General features: G+C 38.7%; 2 protein-coding genes across 4 annotated transcripts; one reads left to right on the top strand and one right to left on the bottom strand.

Annotated features, from left to right (window-relative positions):
• Nucleotides 1–5207: 5207 nt before the first annotated feature.
• Nucleotides 5208–14962, top strand: LOC124217611 (isovaleryl-CoA dehydrogenase, mitochondrial). 3 transcript variants are annotated; one of them, XM_046623478.2, is made up of 9 exons: nucleotides 5208–5412; nucleotides 8323–8412; nucleotides 9094–9315; nucleotides 11691–12018; nucleotides 12122–12215; nucleotides 12405–12495; nucleotides 12709–12877; nucleotides 13641–13838; nucleotides 14739–14962. In XM_046623478.2, the coding sequence occupies exons 1-8, from the start codon at nucleotides 5371–5373 to the stop codon at nucleotides 13772–13774; spliced, it is 1170 nt and encodes a 389-aa protein (XP_046479434.1). In that variant the 5' UTR covers nucleotides 5208–5370; the 3' UTR covers nucleotides 13775–13838; nucleotides 14739–14962. The 3 variants fall into 3 exon arrangements, with proteins under 3 accessions (XP_046479434.1, XP_046479432.1, XP_046479431.1); XM_046623476.2 differs by lacking the exon at nucleotides 5208–5412 and adding an exon at nucleotides 6404–6968 and having other exon boundaries at nucleotides 13678–13838; XM_046623475.2 differs by lacking the exon at nucleotides 5208–5412 and adding an exon at nucleotides 6528–6968.
• Nucleotides 14963–16066: 1104 nt separating this feature from the next.
• LOC124217610 (uncharacterized) lies at nucleotides 16067–17649 on the bottom strand. The gene is made up of 2 exons (XM_069135123.1): nucleotides 17144–17649; nucleotides 16067–17057 (listed from the first exon to the last, which is right to left on the bottom strand). Exons 1-2 carry the CDS (start codon nucleotides 17582–17584, stop codon nucleotides 16389–16391), a joined length of 1110 nt encoding a protein of 369 aa, XP_068991224.1. The 5' UTR covers nucleotides 17585–17649; the 3' UTR covers nucleotides 16067–16388.
• Between the last annotated feature and the right edge of the window lie 3782 nt (nucleotides 17650–21431).

Raw genomic sequence — 21431 nt, 5'->3', positions numbered from 1 at the left:
TTCTGTGGAATATGATCAAAGACTGAAATTAGAATCTTTTCAAGAAAAATAAATCATATTCGTCGCGAATTTTTACTTAAATTAATATATACTTTTTCTTATAATGATTTAAAAATTATAAATAAATAACTTTCAATAAAGAAAATCGTCATTTTTTATTTTATAATCACTTAAAACTGTTGAAATAAGATTTTTCTAAATAACTTACATTTAAATGAAAATAACTAAATCCTTCAGGAATTTCTAAAACTTTGTGCAAGATAATTTATGTGAAATGAAACGTTCTACAAAAAAGGTCCCATGGAATTGACTAATGACTAATTAGGCCGAAAAGTTATTAACAAATTGTGTAAACAAATAGTTATTCAACAATTTATGGGTCTGTTCTTTTTTTTCTTATACGAATTAAAAGTGTGCATTTTCTGAATGCTTGTGAATTTTTTAAGAATTTTCTTATGATATTGAAATTCCCGTTTTTAAATTTTTAGAATATCTGGATTTATGCATTTTTTGGTCAAATGTCTTTGAAACTTTTAAAAACTGATGCTAAACCTGTCTACAAAAACATGTACAAAATTTACATTGTTTTTGCTTATATTTCATAATATTTTTGTAAAATTTCAAAATCATAAGAAAATTCTAAAAAAATTCACAAGCATTCAGAATAATGCACACATTTGATTCGCATAAGAAAAAACAACTCACAAATAAATTGTTGAATAATTATTTGTTGAAAAAATTTGTTAATAACTTTTGGGCGACATTATTATTGATAATTGTTGTTCATAGCATGCCAAATGTTGCTGAATTTTTTCAGATTTTTATTTAGTCACGAAGTACAAAAATTCTAATCGTATACAATTTTTGGCTGGGACGATCCATGGCATACATCCTGAAATGGAGAATAGAAAATTGCGATGATGCACCTCTTAATATTGTTACAAAGGGTGAAATCACCCGTTTTGCCCCCTTTTAATGATCTAGTAGTCATCGTAGATAAAAGACGTTTATAAACCTCTTATGTCTTGTAACGCTAAGCCTTTTCGGGCCCCTCGTCGAGCGCCGATTTGTAACGCTAAATTCTGTTACGTTCGGATGAGGACTTACCGTTGACACTTTGGCGCGATTCTCTACTTATCCGCAATATCAAACTACAGCAAAATAATTACGTTGGGCGCCAGACGCGTTAGCGTCGATTATCAAATAATAATGCAAATCAATAAAATTAACACAAAACCGTACAAAAGGGATAAATAGAGTACCCGTTGTATGGCTGGCTAGGCACAGGTACGATCGCGTACATCCCGGTAGAGTGGCGGAGTTCAAGGCAGCTAGCAGTAATTCCAGAATTAAAGAAAATAACAAAATAAAGAATAAACTCCAGTTAAAAGGAAAATGAATAAGTCAATCGATCATATATTGTCGAGAAGGTTACATAAGTGAGACAGGCAAATAAGGTGGTATCGATAGCGGTAGTTAATAAAATAAATAATCGTTGTTCACAAAAATATCGGTAGAATAGCAGTAAACGGTAGCTTTAACACGAGAGACGGTAGTTAACAGAGAAAAATAGACGTAGGCCGAGAGATGCGATATAATGCAAGAGTTGACTTAAAACTACACGCCACTGGGCGACGTGGTCTTACCCAAGTTGCAAATGACACTACGAAAATTATTATTCTGTTAATTAGAACGAGAGAGCTTTACTGCGATCGGTAGAAAACAACGTAACGGTAGTTCGGTAGATGATACGTCAAATTTACCATAAATTATAACCAGGATGAGAGATTGACATTCAGTAACAATTTACCAAGTCGGCAAACGATCGACTAGGTAGCCTTCGGTAGAATTATTCATACGGTAGAGTCGATAATTTATAATCATTACATACTTGAGGAATTAAATAGTGAATTCCTAAACATAACTTTTGAGAGAATACCAAAATACAAAGTTATGAGAGTGAGAGAATTTCGGAGAGTTTACAAAATAGAGAAATATACTAAAATACACCGCAATACAAAAGAATAATTCACAGAACTTAATCTAACAAAATACGGAAAAATAAATAACAGGCAGAAATAGTATAAAATTGTCAATAGTAATAAAGAAAAATGCGGTAATATCTAAGGGTGATTCTACGCTCGCTTGTACTCCAAAGAACTCGATATACGATACAATAGGCACAAAAATAAATAAAAATATAATAAGCAATAACGGAAATAAAATACAAGGCACACTACTATTACAAGAAGAGTTTGGAATAAAATATGAAGCCAATAGGGCTCAAAATACGATAGAAAATACGGAAGCAAGATAATAGAGATTCACAAATAATCAGAAAAGTCATAAATACAAGAAAAGTAATTATTTGGCAGTTACGAGGTCGCTCAGATACGAAAATAATAAGTTACTGAAATCATGCAGCCACACGGAAGTCGTGGACCATGATTCACACAAAACGGCATCACACGATGCAACCAAGAAACAATAAATATAATATTAATGACCGAAATCATGCAGCCACACGGCGCGGCGGCTTACTGCAACTTTAACCGTGGACCATGATTCACGCAAAGTCGATAAATACTATGAGAAAGAATAGAAATTATGAGCAACTTCGTAACAGTACAACTCAAAGGCAGAAGCCTTACCTTGACGGTTGATCTCAGGCACACAAACTGATTCTAATTTAAATTATACTGTACAATAGCAAAACGGGGAAGGAAAGGAAAAAGAAGGAAAAGAGTTTAGAAGGATAAAGGTACTCGGTAGAATAGACGGTAGGACGGTAGCGGTAGAATGAAAAGGTGTCGGCAGCTTAAATCGGTAGAAAGGTCGGGAGAGTAATTGGAAAATCGAAGCTGTTCCTCAACAGGTCGAGCGTAGAATAGCAGGTCGTAGTTCAGCTCGCCGATCTCGCGGTTGTCGTGAGGTGATTCTTCTCCTTTGATTGGTCGGTTGACCCCCACCGCAAATAGGCCATCCCCCTGTGGCGAATATCGGTTACTGCGTGGTCATACGTTTTCCAAAAATTACCGCTAGATGTGGTGTAATGTGCTGCTCGCGATTTCGTCGTTGACACCAACTCGTACGATGTGTAGCTGCTTCGGTTACAGTCCAGGCTGCCTATCATCGGGGACTTCTTTGGCAGAGGCATACATAGGGTGCCTCTCGGCCAAAGTTACCGGGTGGAGAGTGACGCCTCATTGTTCACCTCCACCGGCTTTTGTACAGGCAGTAGCTAGCTGCCTGTACCTGAGGTCGTGCAGTCAGACGGTTGGCCAAACCGTGGACCACGACCCACACAATTGGTCCCTGTCGATAGGAAGGCAGCGTCGATCCTCGGAACGATGGCTTTATCACCCTGAACGTAGTGGTTTGGGGTCGGTCCGGCACCAGGCCGGTAAGTCGGAGGATGGCAGGCTACGGTCTGCCCTTCACGTCATCCTTACGGCATCCGATAGAGTTGGCGGCTGGTTCCTCTTCGAGGAACGATGCCCTCGGCCGCCGGGAGGATTTTTATCTCCCTGTTCACCGGCAGTCGAGGCGATACGGAAAGTTCGGGTGGATGCTACCCCAGGTGTATATAAAGGTGCACCAAGGTAGCCAGTGTAGTCTGATGAGACCGTCAGTAGGCGAAGTCGTCGAGAGCTGCAAACGGTAGATAGTGGTCCCTTGTTGATCGGGATCGTTGTCGTCCAAGTACCTTGTTAGCTTGCGCCGAAGCGCGAAATAAAGAATTTACAAAAAAGAATTAGTTGAAAAGTAGTTATTGCCTATTTTGTATCGAGTTCGGTTGGAGTACCCTGCTGAGGACGCGTAAACTAAAAATAATAGCGGTTGTGTGCCCTTGTGACGGGCGACTCTGAAACGCCACGTTACAGTCTTTAGAAAGAATGAGGTTGCTGCGTTAACCAACATTATTGTAAAAACAGTCTTGTTTCAGACTTTGAACTGAAAACACGTTCTCTGCTATTAAAGCTTTTCCATAACATTGTATTTGCGCCTTTAATTGACTCTCTAAATAAGCTCGTGAACCCGTATTTATGTTGCAACGTCTTAAAACGTTACAATACTATAAATTTGCATCCAATTTCACCTCATCCCACATGAGTGTGACGAATTTATTTTGAAAATTTTTCAAGGCCCCAATAAACTTTTCGCCAATTCCAGCATCTAAGGGATATCTATTTAACAATGATTTTAACTTGCGAACGGATGATAATTGAAATTGCGATTGAAGCAACCGATACCCTCTACCAGATGCTTTCATCCAGGAGAGTGATAAAAGCTTTTCCTCCAGAGTGAAGTGCCGTCCTCGCGGTGAGACACCGTTGTTTTTGAGCTGCATTCTGAAAAATATGAACTGTTTTTTAGTTAATTATCCCACGAATGCTTCAAGAGACCTGACCTTGCACAGTTTCATAGCCTGCTGCAGCAGGTCTGTGTGTGTTGAAGCTCGTTTTTTGTAAGTATTGACGGCAGCTCTCAAACCTCGAACTTCCTTTATGGGGTACGTTTCTCTTTTTGGAAGACCCGATAAATGAGACCCTAGAGGACGTTTCCGTTTCCGTGAGACGGATACAGATTCGCCCTCGGAGCTTCGTCACAGGTTCATCGCCTTGGTATAATGAAGGGGTGACTGACTGCTCAGCAAGCTCTGTCTCTAGAACAATTGTTCGACACATCTCAGAGCTTTTCGGAAACTCGTATACAGAAGAATCACCGTCATTCTCGACAGTACTAACCGGCAGCCGCAAACTCGGTAAAGTCGCCTCTTTCAGAGTACTGTTTGAGTTTGCGTCAAGTAGTCAGTGGTGGAAAAATGCCTGTGACACACTCGATATTTGTTCAACTCCGCAACCCCTAGGTTACTTTGTGCAGGATTACCTAAACATTTCACCCGGAGATTAGCTTGGTTCACATTTTTCGGGATCCGGTGGGGTCTTTCTTTGCGAACATCTGACTCACACGTAAGCACCACTCATTTCCACAACGCAATGGGTTTTCTTACTGGAGCCATCGCAGACACAAACCGTTACTTTGACTCGGTAAATCTCAAATTTTTTACTTTTCACAAGCCACTCCAAACACTACCGTATGCAACGCTTGTGAAATCGTAATGTTTACGCGTTCACTACATCACTGTCATGGCGGCTGAAATGACGCGTTGACTGCAGCACCACCGTACAGTGGGTCTAGGACTTACAAGGGGACGGCCCGACAGTTGTGATCGAGTCCGGAGCGTCCTTTCTTGACAGTGTAGGGTTCGGTCCCAAGTGTCACCCCCTGCCACCGTTCACCCTAGTGTGCCCGCGTTTTCGAACAATCGATCAAAATAATTTCTTGTGCCGAGTTTGAGCCTCAAATATGACACGCCGTAACGACGAGCGCGATAGCCCAGCGGTTAAGGTGATTGGCTAGTACTTTGCTGATTGTACGTTCAAGTTCTGCTACCTGCACATTGATTGGCTTCGTCATTTTCAGGAAAACGATCCCGCGAATTTCAAAATTCACACCCTGACGAAATAGCATTCGTATGCGCAAGCAGTAACTTTCAACTCGGCAAATATTGATAATTTTGCTGTCAAAGTTCGCCGTTGACACCATGCAACCTTATAAACCATAACCGCTGAACACCGAAATGAAGCGGGTTGCCCTATTTTCATACTCGGGGTGAATTTCCGCATCGGTCGTGTGGTCACACTAGACGGTAGCGATGCGCAGTGATGCGCGGCGCACCGCTGACATATTCTTAACCTGAAATTCGCGTATAACCATCGTTCGGTTCTCTCGTACACAATCTTGTGTCAACATTTTATTGCAATCAATTACGGCACTCCTGAGAAAATGGGGATTTCTGATTTTTGCGCAACAAAACTGTACGAAACAAGCCATAAACAACAATTTTTTTTTTTTCGACACTTTTCATTGGAAAAGAAGAGGGTATAGGTTTATCAGTAGAAAGAAATGAAAAGAAGTTTTAGAAAATTTCTCTTTATGAGAAACAAAAAATCTTGTAAAAACTTTTTTAATTAAATAAATAAACTAGGAAAAATATAATCGTTCACTAAGAAAATAGAGAGGACGAATTATACGTTTGTCGCTAGAACGTTGAAATTCGATTCATTTCTGGTAGAACCGGAAGCTCAAATTAAACGGCCCATGGCAATTTTTCATGCCCATCATGAATGGAAACTTACACTTTTTCCTAATGAACGATTATATTTTTCCGAGTTTATTTATTCATTTAATCACATGTTGAGAAAATTCAGGTGTTTAACGAAAAAAATTTGTTTTAGGTCTGTATTTAAAAAAAAATTTTTTATTTTTGTTTGTTCCTACTGATAAACCTATACTTTTTCCTTACTGACGAAAAGTGTCACGAAACAAACAGTTTTTATGACTTATCTTACATCACCCAAGGTGATTAACAGTAAATGAAGGAAGCTTTTCAATTGAATTCCTCATAAGAATACCAGGAAATTAATTAAATGACGTTTTTTGCAAAAAAAAAAATCATGTGTTTTACAGTTGTACGAAGTAAGAAATAATATTCACAAAATTATTCTCTTTCGGGTAATACTACAGCATTCTATGGGTGAAAAAAAAAATGGAGTCATAGGTTTCGTTCGGTGGTTGTGACAAACTGGAATTCTCCGTACACACAAGTACTTTGAAATTACGTCATACCCTTCGTTACGTCGTATGAGATAAATTCGACACAGTGTAATCAGTCTTATCGCAAGTCATTTACGGCTCACAGTTTGCTCACGAAGCATGCGAGTCAGCGGTACTGTAGATTAAGTGAAATAATTCCGTTTAATATGGCTATCAATGCAGTTTGTAAGGATTTTTTAAAAGTTACGAACTATTTTTGCAAATTATCAAAATACAATACACGTTTTTTATCAAAATATTATCCAATTGACGAACATATTTTCGGTCTCACCAATCAACAACAAGAGGTACGTTTACACTTGAGCATAAAATAATTCGAGCGCATATCGTGACCTAACCGTGACCTGCGCATCGACTTCTAAATTATGCAAAGGCCGATGATCAGACGATATTGGACTGGAATATGTGTCTGAATCAAACAGAATTCCTTATGCTACGTGAAATTGTAATGAAGCAACTAAGTAGATAAGGAAAAGCAAATAAACTTGACTTACAATTAGTCTATTTCGTCATGTTTGAACGTAACTCATGGATCGCCAAATATAATATTCTTGATAGTATATGTGGAGTAAAAAATTTGCATTAAAAATCAAACAATACCAGTTCAAAACTTATGACTCAATTTATTATAATTATAATTGTACGCATCATTACAGTTGCTGATTTTTAAAAACTGTTAATACGTTTTAAAGAAAACAGAAGAAAGAAATCAGCTAAAGTCTGTGGACTTTAACAGTGTATATTAATGTTTAAAATATTATACATATTATAATATCAACCAATGCACCCACTAATATGCACGACATTGTATAAATTAAGGAGTAACGCTACTGTAGAAACCTAAAAATTTGACAATTTTTTATTTTTGTTCTCTTGATGGTTGCAAAAGTAATGAGATAATAGTTCTTAAGGGAGTTATTGGGCATACATTTAACTATGTAGGGATTCGTCAATTGGGGTCAATAAATGACGTAATGTCCATTTCGCATTTTGTTTAAATTTAGGTTAAAGTTCAACGACAAATTCCTACATGGTTATCATTTCTGGGTCATGAACTTCAAATCGCATACATTTAAGTATAATACAAAAAATTATTATCAACAAGTATTTAGAATTGGCGAAACTAGAGCCATTCTCGCGAGACATGCGGCTCGCAGTGTAACTGGTGCAAAATTGAATCTGAAAATAAATTAAAAAACCATTTAATTTACATAGCTACACAAATAAGTGCCCGCTTCTGGTCGATAATTGAATATTTCCATTGAAATACTCACGAATTACACAATGATGGAAATTTTTTAAATCCCCTGGGCATTTCTGTAGCTAATAATATATAGATTCAGTGATTTTTAAAATTTTTTTCCAGATTCAAATTTGCACCTGTTATACTGTGTGCCGCAGAATTCAATACGACTCACGAGAATGGCTCCAGTATTGCTATTTTTTAATACACGTGGATAGTGATTTTTTGTATTATACTTAAACATATAGCTAATAACTTTTTTAAATGTTATCTTATTACTTTTTCTTCCATCAAAAAAAAAAAAAAAAAGTGATCAAAAAGTGCTTTCCTTTGGTTTTTACAGTCGTTTTATAGAGGTACCTTAACTAATGTGAGCTTTCGTTTGTGTCTACAAATAGCTACGCACTCTAGCTTTCAACTTTGCACAAAAGGAACTTGCGCCGAAGGCAGCTGAGATTGACGAGCAAAATTCATTTGCTGAACTCAGGGTGAGTAATCAAATACTGTGAAAACTCATCTACCAAGAAAAACAAGCCGGAAGGACTGTTTTTTCGCAATACTTTTCATCATCATGAAAAGGGAAGAGTCTGTCAGTCTGTGGGACAAATTTCCGCAATGATCTGAAAAATGGCGGAATGAAAAAAAAAATATTGAAAAACCAAAAATTTACAGCGTTTTTTAAAATAAATATATAAACTGGGAACATCGTAATCGTTTGTTCAGAAAAACTAATGAGGAGGAAAAAGTACAGATTTGTCGAGAAACATTGAAAATCGATTCATTTCCGGTAAAACCAGAAGTTCAAATTAAACGGGACATAGTCATTTTGCATGCCCATCATTTCATTGTAAAATCCTGTGAGTTTTAGATTTTTCCATCGAGTCTTATCCGAGATCATTGCGGGAGTATATCGGACAGATCGTCATTTTTATTAAAAACCTGTCTTTCGGATTCTAAAGGTTCGAAAATATAAAGATTCGTTGAAATTAGAAAAAGTGATTTTCGACCGAAATCAATGCATTTCTTCTATCACCAAAGGTGATAAAAGTTAAAAATAATTATTTCACCGCATTGTTAGGGAAGCCTAACAGATTACAGAATGAATCGTTTGTTTCCATTTGTAAGGTATATTTTCAAATGCTTTAATTTGTTCCTCAATAACGATTCAGGAGTTTTGGAAGGACTTGGGAAAATTGGGTCTGTTGGGGATCACGGCTAAAGAATGTTACGGTGGTACCGGAGGTGGATACCTTGACCACATAGTTATCATGGAGGAATTGAGCAGAGCTTCTTCGGCGATAGCGCTCAGTTATGGAGCCCACTCAAATTTGTGCTTGAACCAGATCCACAGAAATGGTACCGAGGAGCAAAAGCAAAAGTATCTACCCAAAGTAAGGACACATTATAAGCGTACGGTTGCAAGTTATGAAGGTTTTCTATGACGGGAAAAACGAGAGTGTATGTTGTATAATAGTATAAATTACGAACCAGAAACGCAGATTATTTAAAGTTATTTTTGTCTTATTTTGATGTGTGCTATAATTTTCTAACCTTTTGTTTTTACTAAGGTGCTATAACCTTTATGATGGAAAACTGAATAACTGCTAATGAAGTGGACATAAATACAGGTTCATTGAGGATGTTTGGTTTTTACTAATCCTTATTTTTTTGAATGGTTTTTTTTTCTTTTTGCTTCTCAAAGCTCTCGGTAATTCACAGTTCACGAATACGGGTCGCATTCATTACTTTTACTATCAAAAACCTTGTGCCAAGTACATTGAAATGGAAACTCCGGATATCAATTTAATTTACAGCTTTCAAACTACAAAATTGAAAAGATTCAGTAGAATCTCGCGCCAAGTACATGATTAAAACGTGTAAGAAGGGAATAAAGTCGACTTTTATTTCTGTGTTATATATAGGACTTTAGTTCTGACTCAACTCTAGCAACATTATTGATTTAAAAAGAGGGACGCGACATATCTTTCGCAATATTGGGTGTAACATTGAGAACGTAGATTAGTAGTGAAATAACTCATTTTCACAAATGTATACAATTAGTATATATGGGTGTTGGTCAGCGGGAACTGGGGCGAGGGAGTGGGTCCAAAGCTGTAGGCTCTGTTAAAAAACATACATATATCTGATATGTTATTAAATAGAGAGAATGGGTCATTGAATATTACACAATCATGGAATATCAATATCTATTCTGACACGTAAACCCTTCTTTAATCAAATTTCAAGGAATGTAATAAATTTCAACTTTGTTCATCGAAATGTTACAAGTTTGTTGAGAACTTTCAAAATTTGGGATTAAAATTCATTATATCAAATTCTTTTATTTGTGCATAAATGTGATCATTTTATCAGTTTGAATACTACGGTATTATTGAAAGTTTATAGCAATACATATGGCCGGTTTTGACAAGTTTTTGAATTCCTACCCGCCTCCCAACAACGTTCAATACACGTAACGAAAAAGAGAGAAAACTGAAAAAACAATTTGCGGTATATTGTAACGGACAGCTAATCGAGGTCACCATCGACATCAGCAATGCCCATACATACAAAAAATCACAACAACAACAAACGGTGACCGACGCCTCGTTGACAACACTGACTCGAAGATCCTCCGGAAAGGTCATGAATAAGGAGGAGACGACGACGATTCAGCGGGATGGGAAATCGGGGCGAGTATAAATAGGAGAACCGCGGAGAACATCGTCGGCAGTTAACCGACATAGTGCCAAACTGACTCACAAGTTAGGGATAGACTTTGTAAAAGAGCGGTTGTCCGGCAAAACGCCGAACTGTCTTATCCAGGTTTTTGATAGCGAAGTGTTCCTCGTCTGGAGCTTCAGCAAATTGTGATACGGAACTTCAAGCAAAGCGCTTAGTTCCGACTTAGAGATATATGAGTTTAAGTAGAATCCACGATAGCACGGGATGTCTAAAGCGATAGGAATTATTTCATAAGAGCTTAGAATATAAAATTTAAGCCATGAAAACAACCAGGAGCAGAACCTAGAAATTCTTGCAATATTATTTTATTGTATATTTTTTGTTTGTTAATTTTCACGGTTAGCTTTTAGAATTTAGATAGTTTGAGCACTTAGCGCAACACTGTAATGATTTCTTTCAACTGAAACTTACTTTGGTTGATTACCACAAACTTGTACAACGAGTCTGTTTCTCTGTCCTAAACGGTTTGTTTATTCAGAATTTCACCTTGTGTCAAAACCCGACAGGCAGCCAAGGTTGTCCCTGGTCTGCAGGATCGGCATTGTATTTGGGTGATCAACCCAAAACTAGAAGTAGGAAGGCGACTCTGTTTACTCCGAGTTCGCAGTCAGAAGGGAGCACCGGGAAACCCGTGACTCCAAGCAGGTGACAGACCCCTCAGTCTCTTGTCTCCGATCGGTAGCAAAAGCGACACAGTTCTTGTCTTACGTAAGGGAACATAAGAAGGACGCGCTTGTTCATAAACCACGGCGGTCCGTATAGCTAATTGATTCAGGGTGTTTTTGCGTCGGAAAGACCGACCTTCCGTTTGTCCATCAGAGGGAGTCCTTTATATCATCCATATTCACCTTAATTTCAGGGGTTAAGGCAAAAGAACTACACAATACGGAGGTTTTCTCATAGGTAAAAACCTCAAGAAAACCGCACATGTTATAATATATAGTATATATTAAATATATATTATATATAATTCGTTCTCAGATTCTACTCTACTTAACCACAGTTTTATTGCGGCTTCCAGTTGTGTAGCGGCGAACATGTAGGTGCCTTGGCGATGTCGGAATCAGGATCAGGCTCTGATGTAGTGTCAATGAAGCTACGTGCAGAAAAGAAGGGCGACTACTACATTTTGAACGGAAATAAATTTTGGATTACTAACGGGCCGGATGCAGATACGTTGGTCGTTTACGGAAGGACGAATTTCACCACTGAAAAACCACAACATGGAATAACTGCGTTTATCATCGAAAAGGAAATGGAAGGCTTCAGTACTGCCCCAAAGTTGAACAAGCTGGGAATGCGAGGATCAAATACAGCCGAAATAGTATTCGAAAACTGCAAAGTTCCTAGTAATTATTACATTCTCAACATTTTATCGCATAAAGTGTTCAAAATATACAAATGCAAAAAAAAAAAATTCCTACTCGAAATTATTCTTATATTTTTCCACAGCTAGCAATATTCTCGGCGAATTAAATAAAGGGATTTACGTACTGTTCAGTGGACTCGACCTAGAACGCTTGGTACTTGCAGCTGGACCTGTCGGGTAAGAAATGATCACTAACAAGTCTGTACATCTATGTCATACAGCCAACATTCGGAGCATAACATAAGCAATCATTTTCTAAAAAATCCAAAGATCTCTTTTTTGTTATTACAAGGTTAGAAAAAAAAACATTATTGCAAAATATTCAAATTAACAATTTCTTTTTTAAGAATTGATTCTTTCATATAGGATTATGCAAGCGTGCTGTGACATTGCTTTTGAATATGCGCATAACAGAAAGCAATTTGGGCAACGAATTGGCGAGTTTCAATTTATTCAGGTCAGTAACATAAAAATTAATGAAAATCTTCTAAAGTCTCAGTCAGATATTTTAATAAATTCCTCTTGTAACATGCACACATTTGATGGTGTTTGTTGCTTTCCTCATTGTTTTTTTTTTCGTTCTTTATTGTGAACAAAAAAAACAATACTGTAGCACATCTCTAAATTAATGTATCGTTTCTGCGCTGTTATCACTTGATAATTTTTATAGGGGAAAATTGCAGATATGTACACCAGCCTGAGCACAAGCAGAAGTTACTTATATTCAGTAGGACGAGCTTGTGATTCAGGTCACGTAAACCGAAAAGACTGTGCAGGCGTGATTTTATACTGCGCGGAAAGAGCAACGCAAGTTGCTTTAGATGCGGTACAAATTCTTGGTAATTTTTTTATTTATTTCACTATCAACGATCAGATGAACCCAACTTCGCTAGTCCTCGCAACTCATTCAGATGATGTTTTCCAAATAAAGCTTTCGCACGGAAAACCAGTGCTCGGTCTTGTGTCTGAAATTTGACTCATTATAAATTAACGAAAGAATTTCAAGCACTTATCAAATTCTGTACCTTCATGTAGATTTCAAAACCAAACCACAAAACTATGCATTCTCTTGGATTTTGGGCTAAAAGTAGTCAACGAAAGAAAGGTATAGAGATACACATGAATACGAAATTGTGTGATGATTTTATAACAACTGAAGCAGATTATAATATTCTCAGCGAAAATAATTAGTAGGACAATACATTTAAGAATACGTTATTGCCATCATCCCAGATAACGAAGCATGTCTGTTCAAAAAGTCTGCTTCGCTTGCTGCGATTATTGTTGCGTTTGTACCAAAAATTTGCGCGGAACAATTTTTGTGCAGCAAATCTACAGTAATAATTATTTGCTATTTTGATTCACAGGAAGACATGCTTGCATTTACCAGATTTTTTGTTTTCAGCTTTTGCTTAGAATGATTTGCTTGAATTTTGATAGCTGTTTTAGCTGTATAGCTGAATTTTAATACTTTGCTGTAATATTAATAGCAATGCTTTATAACCATTGATGTCTTTTTGTTGTAAAATTTGCACGCGCGTTGTTATCTGGGATGTGGATGCAAGCTTACACGTAATACAATTTTGGAAACAATTGCAACAGGTGGAAATGGATATATAAATGATTATCCGACCGGTAGGCTGCTACGTGATGCTAAACTGTATGAAATCGGGGCTGGCACAAGTGAAGTACGGAGAATGGTAATTGCCAGATCCATCACCGAAGAATACTCCTAGGCTTATTCAAGATTATAGATGTTCACTGTCATTGTTCAGCACGGAAATTGTGGCTCACAACAAGGTATACATCGAACACTTAATTAAGAGTCACAACGTTACCTTTCCATTTTTGCGATACCTGTATATACCTACAAGTGATTTACGTGAAGTGAGTTCTCGGTCATTAGAATTTACATTAGTTAGGGATGGAACTATATTTTGGGCGTTGTAACCGTCATTTTATTTGGCGTAAGATAACATTTGTTATGCAGTGAGCATCGAAAATCAGTGTAAGGCTTGAATAAAATCACTAGTGTCATGTTATATGCACTGTAAAGAATGATTGTGAGTTTACTACATATTGACTGTACAAAAGAGTTGCAAATTTACAAATTCGGTGCAGCGACGTAAATTAATATGTATTTGTCTTAGACATACAGCGAAAATTTTGGGTTTTATTAAAATTTATAGGAAAAACACAAAAAAGGAATTTGAATTTACTAAACTGTGTAGTAAATTTATTGTATTTGTAAATGGAACAAACAGTAGATTTATGGTGAATTCACCGTTTAGTATCCGAATAAAACTTCCAATACCGTGTAGGAAGTTCCATACAGAAATTTACAACACTGTAGTTTTGCTCCAAAGGTCCAATGCATCTGACAAATATTGTAAGAAGTAATGGTTCATGCAACACCTGCTTGGAAAGTTTTATTTTCGAAATCTGTGGAGCCTGCGTACATGCTCCATTTTCGAATAGTGCTATTAGGCAATGTTGGGGCGTGCGCATAACTGAAATGCTGTATTTACCAAACTAGAGCCTACTTTAGCGCATCCACATTTCAAATAATTGAATTTGATACATTATAGCATTGAGAATAAGTTTCCTGCGCCCAATTTTATGTATTGTTAGTGGCACCTTAAATATTTCTTAAATCGAATTTTCCTTCACGGATCTTACTAAAAATACTATATGTTACAGGTACAGATGAGCGGTATCTGACTCGTGTGATTACAGTACTTGCCGTGGCTTATACTGCATTTATCACACTACACTTATCGCCAATTGCCCACTTTCTGCAGATGTAACACAGCACATCATTTTTGCAACACCTGTAAATGGAGGTTTAATTTCAGAATAATTTTTAAAAAACTCAGAAGTATTATAAACAACTGGTATTCAAATAAATACGTGTTTCAAGTAAATGTCTATACAGTCGCAGTAAAGTAAGCACCACTGATCTCTATAGGCTCACTCCGGGACACCATTTACATTACGTATTTTACCAACAGCTATCTTTATAGTTGTTCGAAATAACATGTTTATATCCAGAGAAAACGATGTATACAGTGTTGAAAAAAACCTCTCCTACACGGAAAACATGTTTATGGCGCCGTTCATCAAACTCCCACTCAAATATGGGGGTACTGATCTGTACTGTACACTGGATAGGGTAGGCACGGTCTTTTTCCCACCGCTAGCTGTAACGATAGGAAACTCGAAGCGTGTGGCAATTTGACGCATTATGGCGGCAAATTTGAACAGTAGTAGCTGAACTACGCGTATTATATTAGCCCTAAAAGTTGAGTAATTAATAGTTTGGATCGTATTAATTTATAATCATTATCTATAAACATAATTTGATGTAAAGGAATCCAATCTGACACGCATTTGTACGTATTTGTGATCAAATTATTTTAACGAATGCATGGTAAATTTCAGTGTGGGGAAATGGCATACTAGACTAAACAGAATGTTAGTTTTTCAATTATATAAAATTAGTGTTACTGAGAAAAAAAAATTTCAATTATATGAAATTATTGTTGTTAATAGTACATTACGACCCTAGGCCCGAAAGTTGGATTTCCTGGCCGCGTGTGATATAAAGGCCGAGGCTTCGCCTTTATATCACACACGACCAGGGCATCCAGCATTCGGGGCGTGGGTCGTATACTATTTTTCTTGGTCCCGTAGCCGAAAGTACGTTCACTAATGATAATTAATTGAAAAATGCAACGCACAAAAATGTCAAGTGACATTTGACATTTCGCCAATGACAACTGACATCTGACTCGCGCTAACCCAACTTTTGCAAGGCCGCGGCGAAGCCGTGGGGCGAGGGAGGGGGGGAGGGGTGCCCGCCCGACTTTTGCAAGACCGAGGCGAAGCCGAGGTGTTGCTGGTTGGGGCGGGCATTGAAAAAATTTTGAAAAAGTAAATCAAAAACACAAAAATATCATACATTCTAAATACAAATCAATAAACTATAAAATAAATTGTATAGATTTTCTCAGATTTCACGACCGATTTTCTTTATTACAATTACATAAATTGATGTTGAAAACGCAGTTGTTGAACGTACAATTAGAAAATTGTAATTGTTCGTTCTCCAGTGCTGAATTTAAACCGTTGAAATTTTGATGGCTCGAATCTTCATCGTTTTTTTTTCGTTTACACGTAATTGGTGGCTGAACAGCTGCTTGGTTTTGGTTGTCCGAATCTTCGTCGTTTTTCCTTTTTCCACGTGTCGGTGGCTGAACATTCGCTTGATTTTCGAAATCGCTTTTTACAACTGTACCTGAAGAAAAATTATATTATAGATAAAAAGTACCATATAGGTATATTTGGTAGTTAACTGAGTATATATTTTTTATAATTCCTTGGAGTGGAATCAACGTCGTTGAAAGTGAAGTCTTCATCAAAATCCGACCAATTAACATGAAGATCGGAGTCGTCATTTTCAGGTTCGGCGGTGTTCTGTGCGCTGGTAGATGGCATTGAATGGTTGTCTGTCGTCGCAGTTTTTCGAATGACACCATTGTAGATCATTTCCCGATTGTGCATGGAATTTTCGATGTACCCCTGTGCGGCCATGTCCGAACGCCATCTTCCTAGCTGCTTCACCATTTGCATGTTGGCACCAGAATCGGAAAGGAGCGTCGCAGACGTTTTGCGAAAGGAGTGGCCGGTGTATTTTTTTGGATCGGGTAGATTTAGGTAGGAGGCAATCTTCTCTGGGACTTCTCCGATCTTATGTTTTCCTATCGCCATTGGAAAACATTTGCCTTCTACGTATTTGATGAAAAACCTGTCGCTGAATTCGTCCGATGGTCTCAATGAAATATATTTCTTGACTGTGTCGTAGAAAAGATTTCCAATAATAAATTGTGCAGCGTAGTCGTTCTTGTTGTAATTTATTGAGACAAGATATTTATCAGTTAGGTCTTCTACATCTTTGACCTTCATATTTGTGATTTCGTCACAACTTAGGCAACCGCAGACTCCAAATATGAGTATAACCTGTAGAAATTGGAGCAAACAAAATTGAATGGCTGTAATAAAAAAAAAAGTATAGTTTGAGGTGAGCATATGTAAATGATTTTTGCCTTCATAGCTAAATACGTGTGATCTGGAGCCTCGTCCATAAATTTTGTGATGTGATTCCATCTTAAAGCGCAAGCTTTCTTCGGTTTGTAGCCTTTGGCATTCGTTTTTATCAAACTTTTTAATGTCAGAAAATGATGAATATTAATCTTTTCGTATATATTCAACGTTTTTTTAAGCATGCTCCATATGCTCCACAAAGTTGGCGGTTTAAGTTTTTCTTTTAAGGTTTGAAAATAAATGATCAGGTTGTTTTCTTCTGAGCTGGGGAGAGATTTTTTATTTTCTCCTCGCCATGTCTTGTAGGTGTTGTAGACTAGAAGATACCGATCGGAAGATTTCCTCGATATCATTTCGGCTGGAACAATAACGTTGGCCTCTTCATCGAAATTCCTCAATATTTCTTCCTCGTCTGCGGAACCTTCTGATGACGATTGCGCCATTTTTTTTACGCACGACGTCAACGATGTGAACACAATTCACGCATTCGCGAAACGACCGTTTGACACGAGCAAGCACAAAACAAAAGAATAATGCATTATGCGTTATTCTTTTGTTTCGGTTCATATCACCGGCCGCGAAAATCCCGTCAGAGCGCGCTGTCATAAGCCGGCCGCAAAAATTGCTCTTTCCGGTCTGAAATGCGTCTCGAAAGTGCGTACTTTCTCCCGTCAGAGTACGCTGTCATAAGCCGGCCGCAAAAATTGCTCTTCCCGGTCTGAAATGTGTCCCGAAAGTGCGTACTTTCGGCTAGGGGAGCAAGAAAAAAAGAAAAATTGCATTTTCACCACGATCTTTTACCGCAGTAACAGCAAGCCATAACCATTTTGATACACTGTTCTTTTTATCTTCTTTATTCCTCTAGCCATTACACGCATCGTAACGGTTGTAGCCAAGAAGGAAGAGGGGAGGAGACATGGGATGGATATTAAAATAAAGCCTTCTGAAATTTAAAAACAAAGCTCGGAAACTAGTTTTACAGATAAAGAGTTCTCGTGCTAAACATTGTTGAGGCTGGTTGAGACGATGGTTGAGGTTACATTACTTACCGTGCATGGTCTAAATATACTCATTTGTTTCTTTCCATGAATTTTGTTCTGTAAACGCACGTATAAAAGAATGTGTCGCCATCCCGACACACCGACGTGCACCGTTGACGTTGTGTGAAATCATGCGCGGGATCTGTGGAAGGGGTACTTTTTACTCGCTTTCTGGCAGCACTGAGGTGGACCACATTCTCGTCGAAAGTTTGTAGTACCGATAGGGCCGCCCGCAGCGCTGATATCGTATGTTGCATTGGAAATTTGAAGTCGTTACACGCGTACTAAAATTTTAATATTACTGAAAAAATGATTGTGTGACGTTGTGTGTGTGCGCTCTCTTCATTGCTTGGTAGGGGAACATTTCCCCTCGATTTGTCAGCTGACTCGGCATCGTTCGGCTTCCGTCGCCATCCCGACACACCGACGTGCACCGTTGACGTTGTGTGAGATGCGCGCAAGCTGCTAGGGAAGGGGTACTTTTTACTCGCTTTCTGGCAGCACTGGTCCACCTTTGCCATCGGAAAGAGTCCGGAATTATGTCTCCTTCCCTCTTCCTTCCTAGTTGTCAAGCAACGACGTACACAAGATCTTACCATACAAAAGAAGTACGACCTGGTGATTTCCCGTTGCAGTTCAATTTGGCTTACAGGAATATACTGTAACGTTTTAAGACGTTGCAAAATAAATATGGATTCGCGAGCTTATTTAGTGAGTCAAATTAAAGGCGCAAATAAAATGTTATGGAAAAGCTTTGATAGCAGAGAACGTGTTTCTAGTTTAAAGTCTGAAACAAGACTGTTTTTACAATAATGTTGGTTGACGCAGCAACCTTATTCTTTTTAAAGACATAAGAGGTTTTTCAACTTCTTTTATCTGTGATGACTACTAGATCATTAGAAGGGGGAAGACGGGTGATTTTACCCTTTGTAACAATACGATAACGAGGGATAAAAAAGGCCATACGATAAAAAAAAATTACAAGAATACGATTTTAAAGCGGTTTAATACCTTGACTGACGCTATCATTTCATTCTGCTATATGCTCATGTGACGGTCTATTGCGAAATAACTTTGATGGCTGGCGTGGTGGTTAGTTTAGGACAGGATTAGAGAGGAGAGGGGGCGGAGAGCGGACGGAAGAGGAGGGGGGGAGGTTAGGATACCCCGCTAGGTGCGGGACCTCGGAGGTGCTGGGAGGAGGATGGCACAACGGGGTGAAGGAACAGGAGATGTGATGTGGAGAAGGCGAGGAAGAGATCGAGGAGGGGGGATGGGAGGTAGTGGGCTCCGGCAGGGTCCCACGATTTTTGACGGTGGTCGCGGAGGTCCCGCGTAGAGGCTACGCGAGATGGGTCTGGTAGGCTTCCGGACAACGCAAGCCTCTATAAGGCTGCGTTCGCTCGGACTTCAGGCGCGTGGGCCAGGAGCGGGGGTGACGAGAAAAGGGGGGTTGGTGACGGTGGAAAGAAAAAATATAAAGGAAAAAAAAAAGAACAGCGGCAGAGGTAGAGAGCCGGCTTGGGGGGGGGGGGGGGGGGGGGGGCGTGGATAGGGAGAGGAAGATACAAGAGGAAAGAAAAAGGATTCTGAAAAGGACTGTTGGTTCGTTTTGCGATTCTTTTTATTTTTGGCTGGAGCCGAAGGCGTTGTGTAGTCGATGGTGTTTGGCAGTCGGAGTGTTTGCCGGAGCACCCGGAGCATGCCTGAGAGTTGTGATCCTCTCCCGGCCGGCAGCCTTAGCCTTATAGACCGGCGCGGACCATGGAGAGGGGCTGGCCGGCCGAATGGCTGCGCGGAGCGGCGGCGCGGGCATTTGCGCCGTGTATACGAGTGTGCGTATTTTACATAAGATTATGTGCAAATTTGCCCTCGCCAGGTCCGTTCTCGCTTTTCGGCCCGGCTCTGGCACTTGAGCGTCGGGCTGAGTGTTGCGGGTAACAATTCCATAGTACGATACACAATCTATCGATTTTAATAGGCTATATGCAAGCTAATAGCAGCCTCTAGAAACAACGAAACAAACAACGTAGAAAGCGCAATTCATTTTATAGAACCGGATACGCGCGCGATCTCGTCGGCTCGGCCCTGCACGGGACTGGCAAAGCGACGCTACCAAGAAGGCTGGAATAACTATTGAGAGGCGATAGAAATTTTTAGATGCCGAAAAGAATTTCTATTGTGACATATCGCATATCCGATCGGCATCCGCCGGTATTAAACTGATCTCTATGCTAACTAGTTACGTTATCAATAACGGAATAATTTATTTTCACGGTAATCGGCGGGAGGTATCGTTAGAAGACACAATCCACACATACACGCGAAAAACGTTTACACCAGACAAAGGGATGATACAAAATAAAATTCAGGAGCGTTAAATAAATTAATTCGGGTACGAAAAACGGTATCTATGCAGAAAGAGCAGAAAGAAATAAGTATACAATATACCCAAAGATTGATAATGATGTTAGTAAGTGATAGGATAACCCTCACCAGTTATTGTCTTATTGCGAAAAGAGATTGCTGGTACGCTATTGTTCTTCAGTCTTACTCAAAATGTTGACTTATCAAAAGCGTTTTGCTTCGAAGTGATTTGAACGTGTAATCCGGATTTGGCAAGGCGTCCAAAAGCATTTTTTTACAGTATAAACCCACTGTATCCATTTTTCAGCCACATCTGGATTATTTCTCAATGGGAATCTGTAGAAGAAAATAGTTAACCTATAAACTAACCCACCACCAGATTTTATTTAATCAAACTAAAATAACGATAAATAAATTGAAGTATCATACATAGCTTACATGTGAAAACTCTTTCACGAACTTTTACCGGTTCACGTTGAACAAATTACACAAACTCCCATTATCACGATAATAGCACGATTGTTATTGAGCAAAGCTTGTTTGTAAAACTGTTCCAAAATTTGAAATATTCGCGGCTGACAACGCGTGTCGCGCATTGAATTCGCGCGCTTTTGGGCTTAGTTAATGGCATCGTTTCTCGGTTCAATTGATTCAATTCGAAATTACGGCCAAAGCCTTATCTGCCATCTAGTTAATATATTGTTACAAAGGGTAAAATCACCCGTTTTACCTCCCTTTGTAATGATCTGGTTCCCACCTCGATGTTTTCACCCGAACCTGTTTCGATCGGTCAATCCTTCATGAAGAGGATTAGATTTCTTTTCGACATCGATCTGGACCGTTGCTGATGTCTTCAAATTCATGAAGATACATAACATTAAAC

This window comes from Neodiprion pinetum, chromosome 4 (genome assembly GCF_021155775.2).
Source record: "Neodiprion pinetum isolate iyNeoPine1 chromosome 4, iyNeoPine1.2, whole genome shotgun sequence".
Taxonomy (NCBI): domain Eukaryota; kingdom Metazoa; phylum Arthropoda; class Insecta; order Hymenoptera; family Diprionidae; genus Neodiprion; species Neodiprion pinetum.
Note: the sequence above shows the minus strand (reverse complement) of the source record. Positions and strands in the feature narration are given on the sequence as shown.